Source organism: Sitophilus oryzae, unplaced genomic scaffold, assembly GCF_002938485.1.
Source record: "Sitophilus oryzae breed Bouriz unplaced genomic scaffold, Soryzae_2.0 scaffold_1621_pilon_pilon, whole genome shotgun sequence".
In the NCBI taxonomy this organism is placed as follows: domain Eukaryota; kingdom Metazoa; phylum Arthropoda; class Insecta; order Coleoptera; family Curculionidae; genus Sitophilus; species Sitophilus oryzae.
Window position 1 is genome coordinate 164,265 of NW_022146305.1, and position 20,093 is coordinate 184,357.

The 20,093-nt window shown below is 34.0% G+C and overlaps 1 protein-coding gene across 1 annotated transcript in view; it reads left to right on the forward strand.

The window, feature by feature from the left end:
- The window catches only part of LOC115880277 (nephrin-like), a 275,606-nt gene that overhangs the window by 130,653 nt on the left and 124,860 nt on the right, over nucleotides 1-20,093 (forward strand). The window contains exons 5-6 of the mRNA XM_030897460.1: nucleotides 2,255-2,397; nucleotides 3,871-4,009. Of these exons, the coding sequence (XP_030753320.1) occupies nucleotides 2,255-2,397; nucleotides 3,871-4,009 (282 nt within the window). The remainder of the gene's footprint in view (nucleotides 1-2,254; nucleotides 2,398-3,870; nucleotides 4,010-20,093) is intronic.

Genomic DNA, 20,093 nt, shown 5'->3' on the forward strand with positions numbered 1-20,093 from the left:
CTTCATAGAGTTGTGTAGTTCACGATCGAACTAGTTCAAAAGATTGAGTCTCGTATGTGACTAAACGTTTCAGTGAATAATTAACTGGGATATTCCTGATTTTTCGGAAAATTCTACAATTTGTGTTTATAGTTTGTGATTTTATTAGTTTGTGCATTTTGATATTTACAATCGATCATCATTTTCGTGTTAGATACTAAACTTTTTTAATAAAGACATTTTAGACATTTTTGAAATAATAAATTTATGAACCAAATAAAAAAATAGTTTAATCATAAATGAATACGTAAGTACTACAGCTTTTTTATCGCTTTATACTCCGAAAAAATGGTTGATAGACACTTCAAAAAATTTTCTCCAAGTATGTGTGTGTGAGCTCTTAATTTTAATATACACACACCGGAAAAGTCTAGGGATATTACAATTTTATCCAGCCATCGTCAGTAATTTTATTATTTGCATTTCTAAAATAATAAAATTTAAATAAACAAATAGTTTCCAGGACGTATTGGAAATATAAATGCGAAATTTACCTCGATTTTTATTGAACTCAAAAAAATACACACATTTTTTTTTATTCTAAACTGTGAATTAAAAGAAAAAAAGATAAAACAATTTTTACTTAACAAAGTGTATGGCCTCCTCTACTGTTCATTACAGCCCTACATCGTCTCTCCATGCTCCTGATCAGGTTGTTGATCTCTTCTTGAGGTACAGCCTGCCACGCTGCATTCACGGCCCGAACCAGATCCCTACGAGTTTCACGAGGCATACCCATTCTCAAAATTCTTCTTTGGACCGCGTCCCATACGTGCTCGATGGGGTTGAGGTCAGGAGATTGTGCCGGCCAGGGTAAGATGTTTAATTGATGAGCATTGATAAACTCACTTACCATTCTGGCTGTATGAGGCCGTGCATTGTCATGCATGAGAATGAAGTTTCTCCCAAAATCATTGGCATATGGTAACACGACAGGCTCAAGAATTAAATCACGATATGTGATTCCTGTTAGAAACCTTTCAAGAAAAACGAGATCGGTTTTTGGCCTAACTGGACTCCTCCCAGACCATAACTGCTCCACCTTGATAAGGGTGCACTTCCTGAACATGATCCAACCGAATAAGATTTCCCGGTTCTCTCCATACCCTAAGCCTTCTCGAATCCGGATGAATTCCAAAGCGTGACTCATCCGTGAAGAGAACATTGGCCCATTGTTCATTCGACCACTGAACATGATCTTGAGCCCACAAATACCTCTCGATTTCCTCTCGTTAAGGGTTGAGATACTGATAAGGCGACCTGTATTTTTTTTGTAGTCCATTTTATACTCCAAACGGTTATTGCTCGAAATGCATTGGATAAATATAAATAATGAATAGAACCTTTTTTGTAGTAAATTTAGAAATCAGTTAAGTGAACTAAATTTCCCAGCTCTAGTTCTTCCTCCTTATTTCAATCCCTCTAGAACCCTCCCTCCTCCTGCCCCCTCTCAATTTTGCGGACATCTGCACCAGCAATGGCAACTTTCGAATATAAGCTTGTTAAAAGTTTGCAGCAAGTTCGAACCGTTTAAGGTTGGAAAACGTTTTTCTGCGAGTGCAACTGCAGAGGGAAAATGTTGCAGAGGGTCGCACACCTACACGGTTGCCAAGTTGGCAGAAAACATCTGCTCGTTTCGGAGTTTTTGTTTTTACAGCGTAAAGCGGGTCGTGGACGATACAGCAAGTTGTGTACGACAAGAAGTGTAGTGTACAGGGGGTTCCATTTTCGTGTGATCTGTGGGGTTTCTCGTTAATGAGTAGGGATACAAAGATGCAGTTTTCACATTACAGTGCAACTTTTTTATGAAACTTTTAAATAGTACACACTCTACATATTACTTTTTTACTTTATTTTTCTTGTATAATATAATATAGTCTATTCTTATTTTCATAAATAAAATAAAAAAATGCATTTAATTTTTTATCCAACAGCCACTGCTTATACACATGCATATAAAATAAATAATAACACCCGCGTGAGTTTTCAAAGCCACACCATTTTATAGAATTAGTTTTTGTATCTGGAATATGCACGATTAATGAAGTTCCTACATCCTCGATATTATTTAATGTCAAAAAGCAACAGTCAAAATTTGACGTTGAATAAATTATTCTATTGTTTTGATTACTTCTGTTAAAAACTACTAACGAACATTTTTTATAAAAAATATGTCCCTTTTGGCAATTTAATAATTGGTTTTTTATTGTTTCAGGATGGCAGAAGAGTCGAAGGGGGTGATTTAACTGTAAGCAAAGATGGCAATACCACAACCAGTATATTGCATTTCATTCCTGATGCCAGCGATCACGGGTTGACGATGTCCTGCAAGGCTTCCAATCAACGCATACCCTTTAGGTAAGGTATATTATCTATTATAAAGCATTTCACATTAAATTGGTATTAATTTAGAATCAATACACGTACTCAAATTCATAAAGAACGAAAAATTAGAATGACTAGTGGATATAAATTAGCGGGAAATAATGAAAGCAACTTGATATTCACAGTCAGATTATTGTACATTTTTTTGGCATTGTACAGTATTGAGCCTTTAACTAGTTCTGAGCTCGGGGTTGGCAGGTAAAGATCGTGCTCCGCATTCCTAAGTGGATAGTTGAGAGATGACCTTTCGGGAATAGTAGATATGTGCTTACGGATTAAGCAAACGGATTAAAAAATGAATAAAAAAGGAAGAGTCAGTATTTTGAAATTTTTAAAGAAATTCTGGCAGTGAGTTCTACTGTTCAGTCCCAATAAATATCGAACTGCTCTCTTTTTAAGTTTGAAAATACTATCAAATTTTGTTGCGCAGTTTTAAGTACCCCAGAATGGAAAGGCATAACGAAGATGTGACTCAAAAAGAGCATAATTAATTAAAGGCTATTCTAGAGGTTGATAAGTTAAGTTCCTTAGAAACTGATTCTAGCGCAAAACAGGTAGCGTTTAGTTTCTTTGATGAAGCTTCGATGTACAAGTCCCATTTTAACGAGTTGTCTACAACAAGTCCTAAAAATTTCACAGAGTCCACGACGTCATTAGTGGTGTTATTAAGTACAAAAGGTTGTATATTACTTTTATGACAAAACTTTAGTTTTTGATAGGTTGAGGCATATATAGGAGATTAGAATCGCACCAAGATTTAATGGTGCGTAAGTCACTGGATATAGTATTATATGTGCCGTAAGATCTGGGCCAATCCAAGTGAAACTAGTATCGTCCGCAAAGAGGCAGATTTTACCGCTAATGTCTAGATTTGCAATGTCGTTGATAAACACCAGAAACAAAATAGGGTCAAGTACTTACATTACATTTCTGTATTTTTTTTTTTCGTTGTTTAAAAAGCCTAAGAAATAATATTTTTAAATTCATGTATAAAATAGGCCAATAGACAGTTTTGTTTCAAATACAAACAGAAAAAACTAAAATTTCAATCTACTCCATAGTTTAACTCGCTTTACTGCTAAACCGTAGTATAAGTCAACTATATTAAAGATCCACAGGGGTCTCTATAGTTTTGTCGAAATGCTCCTTCTGCGATTATTTTATTCAATTCTTATTTTATTTCACAGCAAACGTCAAACTAACTTACACTGCTGACGAAGAAATACAAGAGTTTGAGATAATTCACTCTCAAAAAATAGTTCTTTTTAAAACTGAATATTAACAATCTACCTAGTCCATTTGAGACTTTCCTGTAAAAATGTCTTTATCGGTACCTTCTACTAGCATTTTTCATTAACTCAACCAACTATCCGCAAAAACAATTCCATGCTCTACTTTTTAAGTGAATTTCCATGTCTAAAATTTAACACCACCCCTTTCTTTCAGCGAAATACAACGAACCTGGATGCTGAAAGTGCTCTATCCGCCCAAAGTCAATATGACTCTGGGCCACAGTCTCGACGCGGGCAACATCAACGAAGGCGCTGACGTCTATTTCGAATGCCATCTGGTGGCCAATCCTTGGGTAAGTCATTATGACTTGAAATGTCATTTTTTAGGAATTACCGACTGTGTTACCGACATGAGTAATTCTATTTTATCTACTTAGTTACTAGTAACTTCATGTATGTTCAATAGGAGGATAATATACTTTATTTACAACCACATAACTATGTAATACTGACTTTAAAAAAAGGAAAGTGTCAAATTATCTACATTTCTTCCCCTTTCCATTTCCCTCACCCATTTCCCTCACTCGGTTTTTTCTTATTTCTCGCCTCATTTAATTAAACAAAATATTCTTGTAATATCTTTATTAAATACTTATCTAACATCAACCAAAAAAAAACAAGAAGATTAACAATAATAATTGAAGATTTTAATACATTTATTTGTTGAAATTAACGGTCAAATTCTGGTAAAAATGCTAGACTACTTTGGCTTAAAACCTACATTCTGGCGTTTTAAAAAGCGACGAGTTTGTGATATTTTAATATGTCACTCTTTTCCCTTAATTCTATCATTGACCGTATCATGCTGTACGTTAGTGATGCAAACAACGATAATAACAAGGATAAAATCTTATATTAATTATGTCAACTAAAATTTAAAAAACGTGCGGAATTACCTAAATGAAAAGCGACAACAAACGGCAAAGGGACAGACCGCCGCCGGCGCCGGGTCGACATGAGCCAATCATAATAATTGCAATAAAAATATCACACATTTGCCATCCAAAACACCGGCCGGCGTCAAGTCAACACTTTAAACATAAACATATTGATAACAACTAGACCTACGTCGAAGTAAGGAATATTTCAGTATCGAGTTTCGAGTCCTCGGTTCGTGCATTTCTAGGGATTACGATTACTGCCAGCGCAAAAGTAACGAATTAGGTTAGTAACGAGTAACGAGTCCTAAATTCGAATGGTAAGCGTTACTTCGAGTCCTCGCAAAAACATCGTTTCCTTTTGAGCCTTCCCAAACACCCACGATTTTTTTCTTTCTGCGTACATTCTTAGCATTTCTTTCGGCACACCATTTTTGATATACTTTCAATGCTATTTCATATCGTCCCCTATTTTTCTCTGGAAGTAAACTAGCTTCTGCTCTTTTTGCAGCTTCTGTAAGTTCTGGTAGAGTACCAATATTAAATTATAATATTAATAATAATCATCTTTATTTCACATTGTGTATGAATTTACAGAGAATCTGAAAATCACAAAGAAAATGGTGTCACAGAAAATGAAGGTCTTAAAAATGTATTTTTTTTTATAAATAAACTATTATATCATACCCACACACATGTCTATGTCCCCTCCAGAAAGTCTCTGACCGAGTATGGTTCCATACCAATGATGAGTGCCTTAAGGTTTTGTTTGTTATTAAAGTAGTCTTCATTATCAGAACTTTCTGGCTTTCTCTGTTATATAAATTCGATAAAGCGAACGAGAAATTCAAAACTGTCACTTAGTTGTTTGTTTTGCTGTTGAGGGTTTGCGCCATAACAACCACTGGTACCGTTAACTATAGATATGGAAATGCCAAAACAGAAAACGACAAATTTTCGCAGATTTGTTTTCTTTCAAAATAAAATACTGTCCCTATTTTTAATTAAATTTTATTTTTTAATTAGATTTTATCTATTCATTATGATAAAACTTTTAGGTGTCTATGTCTAACTATTCAATCATATAATGTATATTTATAAAGACAGATCGATATGGCTTTGAGATCTGTACTGGAACTTTATGACTGTGGCTTGACTGTTTATTTACAGCGTTTTGAGTTTAGTGCCTTGCTGGATATGTCAAGATACTACCGATATAACTTTTTTACGTCCGTGTATCGATAAAATTGGATTTAACTCGCCTGTTTTGTGTTCAATTTATTAAATTCAACTGATCTGAAATCTAATACATCGTCATATAATTTGATTTTAAATTTATATAAGGTTCTTTGATTTTTTTTTGAATATTAGCTTCTTTTTGGTATACTCGCCTTTGTACAGGGTGGGTCAAATTCGACGCTTTTAAATGGAAACACCCTTTTCTATAGGAGATAGACGAAAACTAATATCGGTGTCTGGAGCTCAATTTTTGTCAAAAACATGATGGTGAAAACCGCATATCAATATCTGTTACTGTTTCGGAGTTACGGGGTGTTTTTCAAAAATATGCATTTTTAACAAATCGCTGTAACTTTTTTGCTATGGAAAATTTTGTATTTTTATGAAAACATTTACAAAGCACCTTTTTACATAGAATTTAATGGTTTAAGTATAATTTTTTTAAAATTATTAATTTAAGAATTATCAACAGAAAACTTGATTTTTAATTTATTGAAAAGAATTTAAAATTACCTTTTCAAAAATATAACACACTTGATATTTTGCTCGATTCCCTCTTCGAGATAGAGAGTATATAAAAATTCGCCCGCTTTAAATAAGTAGGCTTTGAACGGCACCGGCTGTAATGCAAAAAAATTCTAGTTGTGAGCATCAATTAAAACGAAAATAATTATTTGCTATGAGAGATGTAGAATTTTATAACAATTTAAAATATATTTAACCAACATCAATACATTTAAACTATATCTAATAACAATAAAAATAAATAGCAAACCAAGACGAGATTTTGCTACAGGTGTTCGACATATCGACCGTTTTCTGTTATGGACAGACGGGGCAGTTTTTGAACATTTCTTGCGGAATTCATTAACTCAGTAGGGGTGAAAGATACCCTCCCATAACTGCTAATTATTTCTAATTCTTGTCTAGATTATACGGAAGAAAAAGGAACCTTTATTCTCTCTCAAATATATCCATAGGATTAGATCCATGGGCACTAAGTCAGGCTGCCTCGACGGCCAACGGCTGGGATCTTGGTTAGCTATTCAATTATTCTTAAAATTGGCTGCAAAAATTTGCTGATAACTTCAGCGTTCAGAGGCGGTGCGTCGTCTTGCTGGAAAAATATGTTTTCGAGTTCCATTAAGGGCATATCATCAATAAGGGGGCATATCATCAAAGAGGCATATCATCAAAGCCTACTAGTTAAAACTGGCGAACTTTTAAAAATTCTGTATTTCGAATATCGATTATAACAAAATATCAAGTGTGCTATATTTTTGGAAAGGTAATTTTAAATTATTTTCAGTTAATTAAAAATATAGAGGGTGTCTCAAATAAAAAATCAATTTTTCTGTTGATAACTCTTAAATTATTAATTTTAAAAAAATTATACTTAAACTATTAAATTCTACGTAAAAAGGTGTTTTGAAAATGTTTTCATAGAAATACAAAATTTTCCATAGCAAAAAAGTTACAGCGATTTGTTAAAAATGCACATTTTTGAAAAACACCCCGTAACTCCGAAACGGTAACAGATATTGATGTGCGGTTTTCACTATCATGTTTTTGATGAAAATTGAGCTCCAGACACCGATATTAGTTTTCGTCTATCTCCTATAGAAAAGCGTGTTTCCATTTAAAAGCGTCCAATTTGACCCACCCTGTACAGGGTAATTTAAATTCTACTCCTACCTAGGGATTATGTTTTCTTATAGGCTGTTATGCAGCTGAAAAAAGTGACAGTGAAAAGGTGCTTTTAGTTTTGGAATACATTGTCACAAACATTGTCAAATAACGTCAGAAATTTAAAATCGAGAAGAGTGGAGAATGTAGAATGTAGACTGTAGAATATAGACTATAAAACTTAACACTATAAACTATAATGTCTGGAGTTTAAAAAAATATATATTAAATATTGTATAAGACAAATTGTAGGTATAATAAAAATATTTTTGAATATATTTATTTTTGGCTATTGGTTAAAACATGATGAGAAAAAAGAAGAAAGCAAAATCCTGTAAAAGCAATATGAAATATATTATACTGGAATATGTTGTTCGTATATACATATTTTATTTCTTTTTATGTGAATATTCTGGGAGGTATAACCTTGTATTTATAAAAAAAACAGGGATGGGGTATGATTCGTTCCAGTCTGCCGTCAAAGAACGTTGATATATTATATAAAATAATGGAGACAGGCTATAGGGTGGCCTAAAAACATTTGAGGAATATATTAATGATAACTTAAGTATCTTTATTGATATAGTAATAACAGATAACCACATTTTTTTACATAGTGTATTTGTTTTAAACTTTTGTATTTTATATCATTTTTTGAATAGCATTGCTATCAATCAAAAGTTGACATATGATATGTTATTCAATTCAGAGTGTCATTCTCTATCGAATAAAGTAAAAAAATACCGAGGGTGTCTTTTAAAAATCAAAAGTTGTAGTCATTTCCGGTAAAACAGGAAGTGACCAAAAACAATGAATACTTCAATCAATCCTAATTTATGTCATATACTAATGTTAGTATATTGGTATGTACCAAATATCGTTTTTTTTTATTTAAAAAAATAATGAAGTTATAGAGGTGGACCAGTTTTTAGACGCACCCGGTATACTGTTTAGTTTTTAGCAGATGACATCTATTATAAATTATTGACGTTCTATTAAAATGACATTACATGAAAAATAAAACACTAAATCACCACAATACACCAAAACACTTTTACTTTTACACTGGACGCGCGTTTCGCTAACCATGTTAGCATCATCAGCAGATGATTATAAATTAAACTACAATCTACAATTTGAGCGTTTATATACTCGCTCAGTGGGCACCAAGTGAGCGTGGCAAGATCTAGCCAACCGAGTCAGAGCCCACCGAGCGCAACAGTTAGATTTCCGCCACTAGAGTAGTAGGAACAAAGAACTTGAAGGAATTGGACCGATGTCTCTGTTCATACTATCTTTACATTTATTAATTCTGATGCTGTCATATGCATCTAATTGCCTATAATTTGAGACTTGTTTAATTAATTTTAAATTATTAAGATCTATACAATGTTCTTTATTAACAATATGTTCGGCAACGCAAGATTTATCCGGTCTACCATATGTTATCTGAGCTAAATGTTCTTTAAATCTAGTTAATATTGATCTTCTAATTTGCCCAAGATATTTCTCATTACAATCTTTACAAGAAATTTCATAAATACCCGACCTTTCCAGTTGAGGTGTTTTATCCTTTGGATTACCTAATAATTGTTTTTTAACTATACACAAGTTTATAATTGACATTCTTAAAAATTCCTTTTAGACCACGGATAAGTCTCTATCAAACGGTATTAAAAAATATTTTGACGTACCTACCTTTTTCCACTTGAAAAGTCCAATTTTCAGAAATCATTAACCTATAACCTACGTTTTCTAATTACTTTATCAACTAGTGAAGGAGAATATCCATTATGAATATCCATTATTACATGAAGTCAAACTTTAAATCAACACAGTACCTTATGAAAATTACTTAATATGGTAAAATAAAAGGTTTAAACTTTTTGTATACGATTTTTTTAAAATTTTTAGTGATTTTATGTTGTTTATTTTAATATCTCTGAAACTATCGAAATATATTTATTCATATCTTAGGGTTATGTAAAGTGATCTGAAAGGAAGCCAAAAATGCAATAATATACAGGGTGTTCCATTTAAAAAAAATCATCAAGGTCCACTCACACTTTTTTGAGCCACCCTATAGAAGTTAAAATATTTTCCTAAAATGCATCCTGGTACATACTTTAGGTTTGCACTTAAACAAAATGCTCAAGTTTTTTATTCTAAGAGCTACAGATGCCCGACGCACTATTGCCGGACCCTGTATATCTACTCTGTATCCCGTATCCCATAAATGCTGACAAAACTTACATTTATGAAAATTGATGTCCTTTTTTAAATAATCTTTATATTCTTTAATTCAAACACCCTTAACTGTCTAGATGTTTAACAAATATTAAATTTCTCAAATTCACATGGTATTTCGTTGTGTAGTTTCATTGGCTTAGTTGAAACTGCTTTTTTTTGGTACGCAGCATACATTTCCATATATTTTATTTTACGAAAGCATATCAAGTCATCAGACCCGAGCTAAAATCCACCAGTCTCTGAAAAATTTCCTTTTTTATGGAGGCAAACGAGGTGGATGTATAACCCTTGTTTTTTTTCATCCCAGGGATCGTATGATAATTTATCTTTTTTATGACGATGACGGTCTAGAATCATAAAACCCACCTGACATATCATCTGTCAGTGGGCTATAGTAGTATAATAATATACCGATGGTTTTTTATTTCGTTTTTTTTTCTCATTTCTTTACATTCATTTCTTTCGTTTTTTTATGAATGATTATACTTTGTTGCTATTGTTATTTATAAAAGCCCATGTTTCTATTATCTGTTATTACACAGGGTATAGCCATAAGAGGGACCATGATATTAGGAAATTAGCAGGAATAACTTGGGCCCGCATAGCCAACAATAGACCACAATGTGCCCAATTACAAAGACAATAGCCAAAAAGAGTGAAACCAATGTAATTGTTTGGTAGAGCTCCACAGATCATTACTGTTTTGAGTCCCTCCATTCGGACGAACTGTTATTTTGTATCTAACATGTCAAAAATTGATATTTTTGTATGCAATAAAATGTAATTTTATTTTGGCAAAAGTACCTAATCGCAGAACTGAACTTGAAAAAAATAACGACACATAAAATTTGGTAAAATAAAGGCGGTATCATTATGTAAGTTGTAAAATACATGAAAATTTTAAAGAGAGTAAAGCCCCATACTCACACTTCGCTCCTTCCTCTCCTTACTTCCTCGCGTTCCTTCGTCCCTTCGTTTCCTTCCTTCGCCTATTCGATGCTTGGAAATTAGTCAATTATGCAACAACACACCACAAAATATTTTTAATATAGCAGCTACATGTTTAATGCGAAATATCTAGTAGGTAACCTCTAAAATTTTTAAAAAATCCGAAAGGCGCATAATTTTTATTTTATAAAACTGCAATTCTTTGTCGTGTCAAAAATAAAAATTGAATTTTAACAATATATATTTTTTTCATAAATCCGAATATTTCAGTATCACGTACAAGGTATATCAGTATGAATGTACAAGGCGAGTCAACAATAGAGTAACGTTTATTATGTAATTTATATCGAAACCATGAAATATGACATACTAATTAAACGTTGATGATGTCAATCCCTATTTCTTCAGATATTTTTGTAAAGGCATCATGCACACTATTTCTATTTTTTTATTTTTGTCTTCTGATTACATAAATATGGACATGCATTTTTCACAAACATGAAGACAATATTGTTTTTCTTCCATTTTTAGACTATTGTGTAAGAAATTATTTTATATCGACTGGCGATTGCTAGATGTACAGCATGTCCCATTTTTGTGTGTTTTATGGGGTTTCTGGTTTATGAGTAGAGGTATGAAGATGCTGTTTTCACATCATTGTTCTACTTATTATGAAACTAAATATGCTACACACATATTTATCCTAGCCTTCTTAGTTCAAAGTTATTTCTTATTTCTTTCTTTTTACTTTTTTATTTTTAATTAGTAGAAATTTTGCATTTTTCGATAACCTTTGTATCTCGATTATCTTATAACTTATCGAAAAGGTGAAAAGGGTCAGTGATGGGCGGTGGGTAAGTACCCAATTTGTAGATAAATAAAATCTCGGTATATATATATATACCTGTAGATTTAGATGAACATCCTAATTTTAATAATAGGAGTTTCCGACGACCGCATAGTAAATACCCGGTATAATACCGGGAATAGAAATATACCAATATATAATATTTACAATATATATAAGAAATATTGTAGATATACAGTTTAGAAATATAGGAAGAGACTTGGGGATAGCACCGGTCGCGCACACGATAGAGAGAGAACGTATTCGGCGGAAGAGAGATGCAGTTACGCGACGAAAAATCTGATTAAAGCAAATTTGTGTGCTGTCCACTGCGCATCGAGGAGCGTCGCTTATTTTATATTTCTCACGTCTCTAGCTATACTTGTTAAGTTGTACTCGTATTCCTCATTATTACTGGTATTATACCGGGTATTAACTATGCGGTCGTTGGAAATACCTTTTATAAAATTCGACTGTTCATCTAAATGTACAGGTATATACCGGATACCTTGATTTTGTTTTATTCTACCTATTGAGTACTTACCCACCGCCCGTGTCTCGTTTTTCAGGTAGAATGGCAGTGACGAAAGTGGTTCTTCGTTGGGAGCTGTCTATTTCGAAAAATGACTCAAACTTATGTTCTTTTTTTTTAACAGGACACTCTATATATTATTTTTTATTTTATTTGCCTTATTATGAGCTTTCGAAAATTATAATATACTCTATATTTATTTATTTAGGTACTGCTAAACTGCTAAACGGCTCTTATTTTATTTAACTTAATTTTACCAGATAATTTTGCTTTGCATTGTGATATTTTGATAAACTACACGGAAACTGAACTTGTGCTGCTTTTAAATAACATGCCAATAACCAACATTTTACGTCGAATAAATTAGTTGATTGTTTTGATTACGTAATTTAAACCGGCCGACTATGTAATAAAGTTAAATAATGCATTTTTACTCCGTTTATGAAAATAAGTATTTTAGAAAGCCCGTAACAAGAAAAATAAAATAATATACAAAATATCGTATTTAAAAAAACATATAAGTTTTAGTCAATTTAAAAAAAGACAGATTCCAACGAAGAAATAGTTACGTCATTGCATTCTACTTGAAAAACTGTACGAGAGACCGTTTTCACCTTTTCGATCAGTTATGATACAAAAGAGATCGAAAAATGCAATAATTTCAGATTCGCCCTGTATTTTAGGAAGTAAGAGAGCTAGGAAATATCTGTATGTAGCATCTTTAGTTTCATAAAAAAGTAACAGCGTAATGTGAAAACCGCATCTTTGTATCTCGACTCATAAACGAGAAATCCTGTAAAACACACGAAAATGGGACACCCTGTACAGACGTACTGCCAAATCAAGAAATCAACTACGAATGAAATCCAAGATCGATTTATATATTTTATATATTTTAATATTTTTGTGTTCGTGATAATTCCTTTGCTACTTCCTCCAAAACCGACAGTACGTGGAAGGAGCGTTTCGAGGAAGTAAACGGACGAAGTAGCGTTTTGACGAAGGAGGAAGGAACACACAGTCGCATAAAATCGACATTTTCCCATAGTAAATATATGATTTTTGGATGAAGGGACGCGAGGAAGGAACGAAGTGAAGTAGCGAAGTGTGAGTATGGGGCTTAAGAATTCAATAGTAAAAAATCTACTTTAAAAGGCTTAACCAATATAGATAAATATTGAGTTTTCTGAACCTGTATTTACCGGAAATCTTTTCAAGAAAACAAAATTGGAATAAACAAAATGCAAAACAGCTTTACAAAACAAACCGGAACAATATGCCAAAGAAAAATCCGTTCTGTTACTCTGCCACTTCAAATCCGAATTCTTATTAAAGAACGGCTTGATTCGAAATCGCACAAACTCTGACAAAATCTTATATGCAATAAGCCCAGGCCATTCTTCAAGCGTTCTTATGCACGCTGCCGCTGAAATTTGTCCCGGAAAAATGTCGAAATTCTTGTTTATTCAGCATAAAATTCTTATATCCGTGTCCTTTAGACTTATAGGTTAGCCTTACGTTGGACTTTGGACGTAGAGGATAATCCCGCAGATGTAATATTGCTATAAAGCACAATGAACAAATGTCGTAGTTTGAAAGATTTATTAATAAAGGCGCTTCCACACGAAACCACTTTTACAGTCACTTGTGTCCGACACCGGTGGCGGACACACTGAAAAAAAGGATCTCTCAGTCGAAATGAATATGACTTTGACCCAAAAGATTGGCGCTTTTCAATAGGGCCAAGAACGACGTTTCTTTGCCCAAAGCATTAACTATTATTTCATAAGCTTTAAAAAATTACTTAAGAGAATAGAAGAATCTATCTGTCCAAAGTATTTCACTCTTAACCCAAAATGAATATGCAAAGAAGTTCTTGCTACAAGAACAATAGTCTCTTTGATTCATGGAAAAATTATTGATTGAAAAGGACATTTCTTGATTAAAGAGACATTTTCTTAAACCAATAGCGAATACTATTGACTCAACTAAAATTTATTTTGATTTAAGAGAAGTCTATACATTATATACAGGCATATTACGAGGTATATTATTTTCTGATAAATTTAGGTTTTCCTGGTCTGTAGTAAGTAAAGTGATATTATTTTCCTCGATAGTAGTTATTTCTGCTTCTTCACTCGCTGGTATTTTTTGGGGTGGTTCATCACTCTACAAATTACAAAAAAATGTTACATCACGATTTATCAGCAAATAAGTAAAGCAAATAAATTATTAAAATTATAAGCTTTGGTCACATTTTGAATTTTTTAATACGACTTGAAATTCTAAAATTTTTGTAATTATTTGCATAAAAAAATCGATACCTATATTCTTATTCTATCTATAGTCACACATGCATTATCTAAACAGGTGCATTAGGTAAATGTCTCTTACCTTCAAATATAGCAAATAAATGCTCTAATTTTCATTTTTTCAGAAACTCCTTCAAATAATCCATACATCCTAAAATTTGTCCATAAAAAATGACAAATGCATGTTAATAACGATCACTAATTTGTTATACATTTCATTTGTTATACGTAACATTTGTTATCAAGTCTATCTTTTTTATCAGTGCACAACTCAGAACACCAAATTAAATCAAGAAAATCTTTGTAGTTGGGCCCATTGTTGGCTATGCGGGTCCAAGTTAATTTTTGCCATGCTGTAATTTTTGTGGTCCATCTGTTGTCCTGTCCACTGCCATTTGAGGGATTTGATTCTGTGGATGACATCTATTATCTGAGTCTTTTGTCGTAAAAATGGATGTAAAGTAACATTATTGACAGTATTATTGATAATTCCACGGCAACGGAGAAGGAGACTAAAGAAAAAAGTATGGATAGACCCATTATTATCTGAGAGATATAAAAAAGGTACCTACATTTTGTCACCCTAGCATAAGATTGTTCTATAGACCATTTCGATGAAACTGAGAAAACAAGGTTTAAAGTTTAAACTGGATATCCGTGAACACTATATACCAAAATGGTTCTATTAAACATATAAATTAAAGGTAATATAAAAACCTATCAAACATATGTACTATCTATTTTACTTTTAGAAGCTTTATTTAAAAGATATTAGTGATTTTAGATTTGGATATAGAACAAATGTATCTATTAGCTGTGTGTATTAGTAATGTATCTATTAGCTGTGCATTGAGCCGATTTTAGGGATATAGAACAAAATAAGGGAATATTGTATTGTATTTTGTATTTTACTAAGAGTGAGTCCCACGTGGGACCCTCCACTGAGGCCGCGAGGGCCTATTGTGGCTCAGTTTCTACAAGCTCTTTAATAGAAAAAGAGCATTAAAGTTCACCCTCAAGACCCAGCCTTTTAACATAGGCCGTTATGTCCGAGGGTGATATGTCTTCTAGGTCTGATAGGTCTAGCGTGGGTTTGCAAACACCTCAAACCTGGTCCTGCCCCCAGCGGGGCAGGTACACATAACGTGCTTCATTGTTTCGTAATCTTCCATACAGAGTGGGCATTCGGCGTCTTCCACCAGTCCCATCCTCTGTAGGTGTGATCTCAGCCGGCAGTGGCCCGTGTATACAGCAGTAAGCGTACGCGCTCCGTTCCTACCAGCCTTTAGAAGTTCATCTGTTCTACGTTTGGATGGCCCTGCTAGGATTGTCTTGGCATGTTCCATTCCGGGACTGTCATACCAGTCCCGAAACGTCACACCCCTAACCCATTCACAGAGCCTGTCTCTTGCGAGATTTTTTGGTACGCTAAGTGTCGGTTCTGGGCCCACGAATGGCGAGCCTGCACCAGTTTTGGCGAGGGAATCAGCACGTTCATTTCCCTCTAGGCCGACATGTCCCGGTATCCATATTAGCGACACTTTATTTCCATCTCCTAATATATTGAGTAGTTTCTTACAATGAAGAATCGTCCTGAACGTACTTTTCGTTGTCTCAAGTGCTTTCAACGCGGCTTGACTATCCGAAAATATGCTTATTGTTTTCCCGGTGTATTGCTGTTCTACCAGCAGTTGCACACAGGTTTCAATCGCATATAGCTCAGCTTGGAAAATAGTGGTGTGTTTTCCAAGACTGTGGTTGATCTTCATCTTTGGACTGCTGCAGTAAATTCCTGCGCCAGATCCTTTATCGTTTTTGGTAATAAGTCGTTTCTCGACTTATCCCATTCGTCCCTATTCGGAAACAGGACGTTGTAGGTGCGCGTCAAGAGTTGGATTGGTGGTGTGAGATCCGAGACCATTCTTAGAATCTCATCCGATTGTAGTTCGTCTACTAGTCGGTTTTGTATGAACATGATTGTTCCTTGGCTCTCTCGTGCCATATTTAGAAACCTATAGGTAGCCCATCTCGTCTCCCTCTCCAAAATAATTTGAAGAGGAGGTAAGTCGAGTAGGGTTTCCATAAATAATCAAACTATAAATAATAAACTGTCGCAAACATATCAACGACTTCCATTTATCTTCTTTTTTTTCACACGCAGAAGAGGTTTGAAAATAGCATAAAGAAGGTTTGAAAATAGCATGTCGTGATGTTGGAGACATATTTTCTAATGTTAAACATATGGCGTTGATTTTATTCACGTAAGTATAGGTATATGATCTAGGAATTTAATGGTGAGTTTGAGCTCTTAGTACGTAGTATTTGTCGTACTTAATTATACTTAGAAAATAACTCTTGATATTTTGATAAGTATAAAACTGGCGGTAATCAAATAGCTACCGCGTTCATTAATTCAATTGTTGCGATTAAACGAAATCGATTTATTCCGTGCCTCGAGATAAGAACAAGACGAACGACCGTTTCGGTCTAACCTAAATTGAGTAATCTCACGCGGGCGGCCGTGGCGGTTTTAGAACTTTTCGCAGGAAGAGCGAAACCAATTAGTCTTTTACGTCGACCGCCGGGCCGGCAACGCCGTTTTGCAGAGGTGGGGTGATAGAAAAGAGGCGAGCGGTGCGCCATCTGCAGCGATTTATCTTGAACGGTATCGGTTGGCGGTTCTTCTCCGAAATATTTTCGCCTGTAGATTTGCAGCGGTATATAGGGGAAGGTATATAGAGTAGAAGGAGAACATAACGGACTATTCTCACTTATCTTCAAACTATACCAGAACTGTTCTGCTTCACAAGTGGAAACCAACTTAAGAGGCTATTACGCTGTACTTTCGGGTCGCTCTCAGGAGTCGGATATAGCGGGTGTGCGGCCGAACGAAATATACTGGGTGATCCGAACTGTATTCCAGAGACTTCGGCAGCATATTCTGCAGATAAAAATATGTAAAAAAGTTCGTATAAATATATGTCCTAAAAAGCTTAGTTTCGGAGGTACAGGGTGTAGAAGTTTCATTTTTATTTCGATTTTTTCCTATGTATATTATTTCGTATATTTTTCATTTTATTGTTTTTTTTTCATTTCATTTATGTTATAGGGCTTGTTTCTCTCTACAATTTCCTGTCTCACAATGTACCCTTTGTGTCGGGGAAGGATCATAGTTTCATAGTTGTCGATTTTCGAAAGAAATCAGTATATTATTTCGTATATTTTTCATTTTATTGATTTTATGGAAAACACTGTTCATCAAAATGTTGTATCCTATGTTAGAGGGCTTGTTTCTCTCTACAATTTCCTGTCTCATAATGTACCGTTTGTGTCGGGGAAGGGATCATAGTTTCATAGTTGTCGATTTTCGAAAGAAATCAGTATATTATTTCGTATATTTTTCATTTTATTGATTTTATGGAAAACACTGTTCATCAAAATGTTGTATCCTATGTTATAGGGCTTGTTTCTCTCTACAATTTCCTGTCTCATAATGTACCGTTTGTGTCGGGGAAGGGATCATAGTTTCATAGTTGTCGATTTTCGAAAGAAATCAGTATATTGTTTCGTATATTTTTCATTTTATTGATTTTATGGAAAACACTGTTCATCAAAATGTTGTATCCTATGTTATAGGGCTTGTTTCTCTCTACAATTTCCTGTCTCACAATGTACCCTTTGTTTCGGGGAAGGGATCATAGTTTCATAGTTGTCGATTTTCGAAAGAAATCAGTATATTATTTCGTATATTTTTCATTTTATTGATTTTATGGAAAGCACTGTTCATCAAAATGTTGTATCCTATGTTATAGGGCTTGTTTCTCTCTACAATTTCCTGTCTCATAATGTACCGTTTGTTTCCGGGAAGGGATCATAGTTTCATAGTTGTCGATTTTCGAAAGAAATCAGTACATGTGTATTATTTGGTATATTTTTCATTTTATGGAAAGGTCATCATCTCTGGTCAGTATCGTCACGACTAGCTGGAAATAAAAAGGCTTTTCTGAAAAAAGGCTGAATTGGGATAGCTAATTTTTAGTATAATGAAATTTAAAAAAATTAATAAAATTTTGAAACGCATACGGTACACGGTGGAACCTTTTTTCTTCTTAAATTTATGGTGTTTATCAAAATAGTTATGTTTTAAACACATTTACCATAACCTAGATTTTGGAAACTAAAATCGTTGACACCTTTTTTGAGCCAGATACCTTCGATATACCCGCCCAATAATAACGCTCAAACAAACTCCCAGAAACTGAGATAATTACAAAATAAATCACCCGACCATAACCTACCACCCTTATTTCTTCCACAACGTAGTTTAGCCGTATCGGTATCCAATCCCTTCACCCCTCTGCAACCTCGTTTACACCACCCCGTCGGAAACTTTAATTGAATCTCCCGCCTCGCCTACCCTTCTTCCTGTTACAGCTATCGGAATATCCGGTCCAATAAATCAAAGGCGGCTTCGGCGACAGCGGGGGGTATTTCACCCCCCACCTCCCGACCCTAAAAACCCTTTAATCGGCTGTTCGCATCTACCTGTCACCTATGGAGAGCAACACAGTGTTGTTGTGCCTCCCGGTAGTGGCATTAATGCTATTTTAAACGGGACAAAGGAGGGAACAAGAGGAATCAGTTCGATGTGGGATCGGTTTTGTGTTTGTGAGAGTGAGTTGAGGTGGAGTGCAGTGGAAATCCTTTACATAGAGAGTGACGTTGGAGTATTGAGTACTCTACAGGTCATGTGGGAAATAAAAATTGAACCGATTTCATACTATACGGGTTGTAAAACATAGTAGTGTACCACACTTTGCTAGGTGATACATTTGAAAATAAAAGAAGTTCTTATGAACATTTAACGGATACCGTGCTGGCAACTGATAATTTTGGGTCGGTATTTACATGTGTGGAAGTAAATCGCATAGGGATCTTATTAAGTCGAAGTGAAAGAAATGCGGCTGTGTGCTATTGCGGTGTTGCCGGTACGCCTTTTCCTATTAAATAAAGTAAAATCATGATCGGAAACCGCTTATTTTGACTTTTTTTTGGAAAAGATAACTAGATAAAATCATTAGATATGTTTGTGAGCATCTGAAATGGAGTTATAAGGATATCGTTAGGGTGTCCATTTTTTTATAACGAGAAAACGTCAGTAATCGCGATAATTTAAAAACTTTTTAACACATAACACGCCATAACTTAAGAACCACTTTAGAAATTTTTTTTTAAACTTTTTTTTTAAGATCGGATCTTTTCAAGTTTTTTCAAAACCCAACATCTTTTCAATTTTTTTCAAACAACCCATCCATTGGCTTTTAGTGCATAGCAATTTTCAGCAATCGTGTAACTTTTTTATTTATAAAGATTTTCACATACTGTCTGCGAAGAAAATATAGCGGAAATGTTAAGAAAGTTTTTGAAAAAACTACAATCAATAATTATTACTAATAGATTTCGATATATCGATTTTTGAATTCAGAGTTCTAATAGCGCGACCACTGTCGAATACCAATTCAATTCCACTTTTTTTAACAATTATGCGAGTGTTTCTAGCTTGCACTTAAAAATTTTCAAGCAATAAAGAAAATTACAACAACTCGTTAATAAATAAACAAATACAGTATCACGAGACGTAATTACATCGTGAAGCTGAACGCAAAATGTACACTTTTTCCTAGA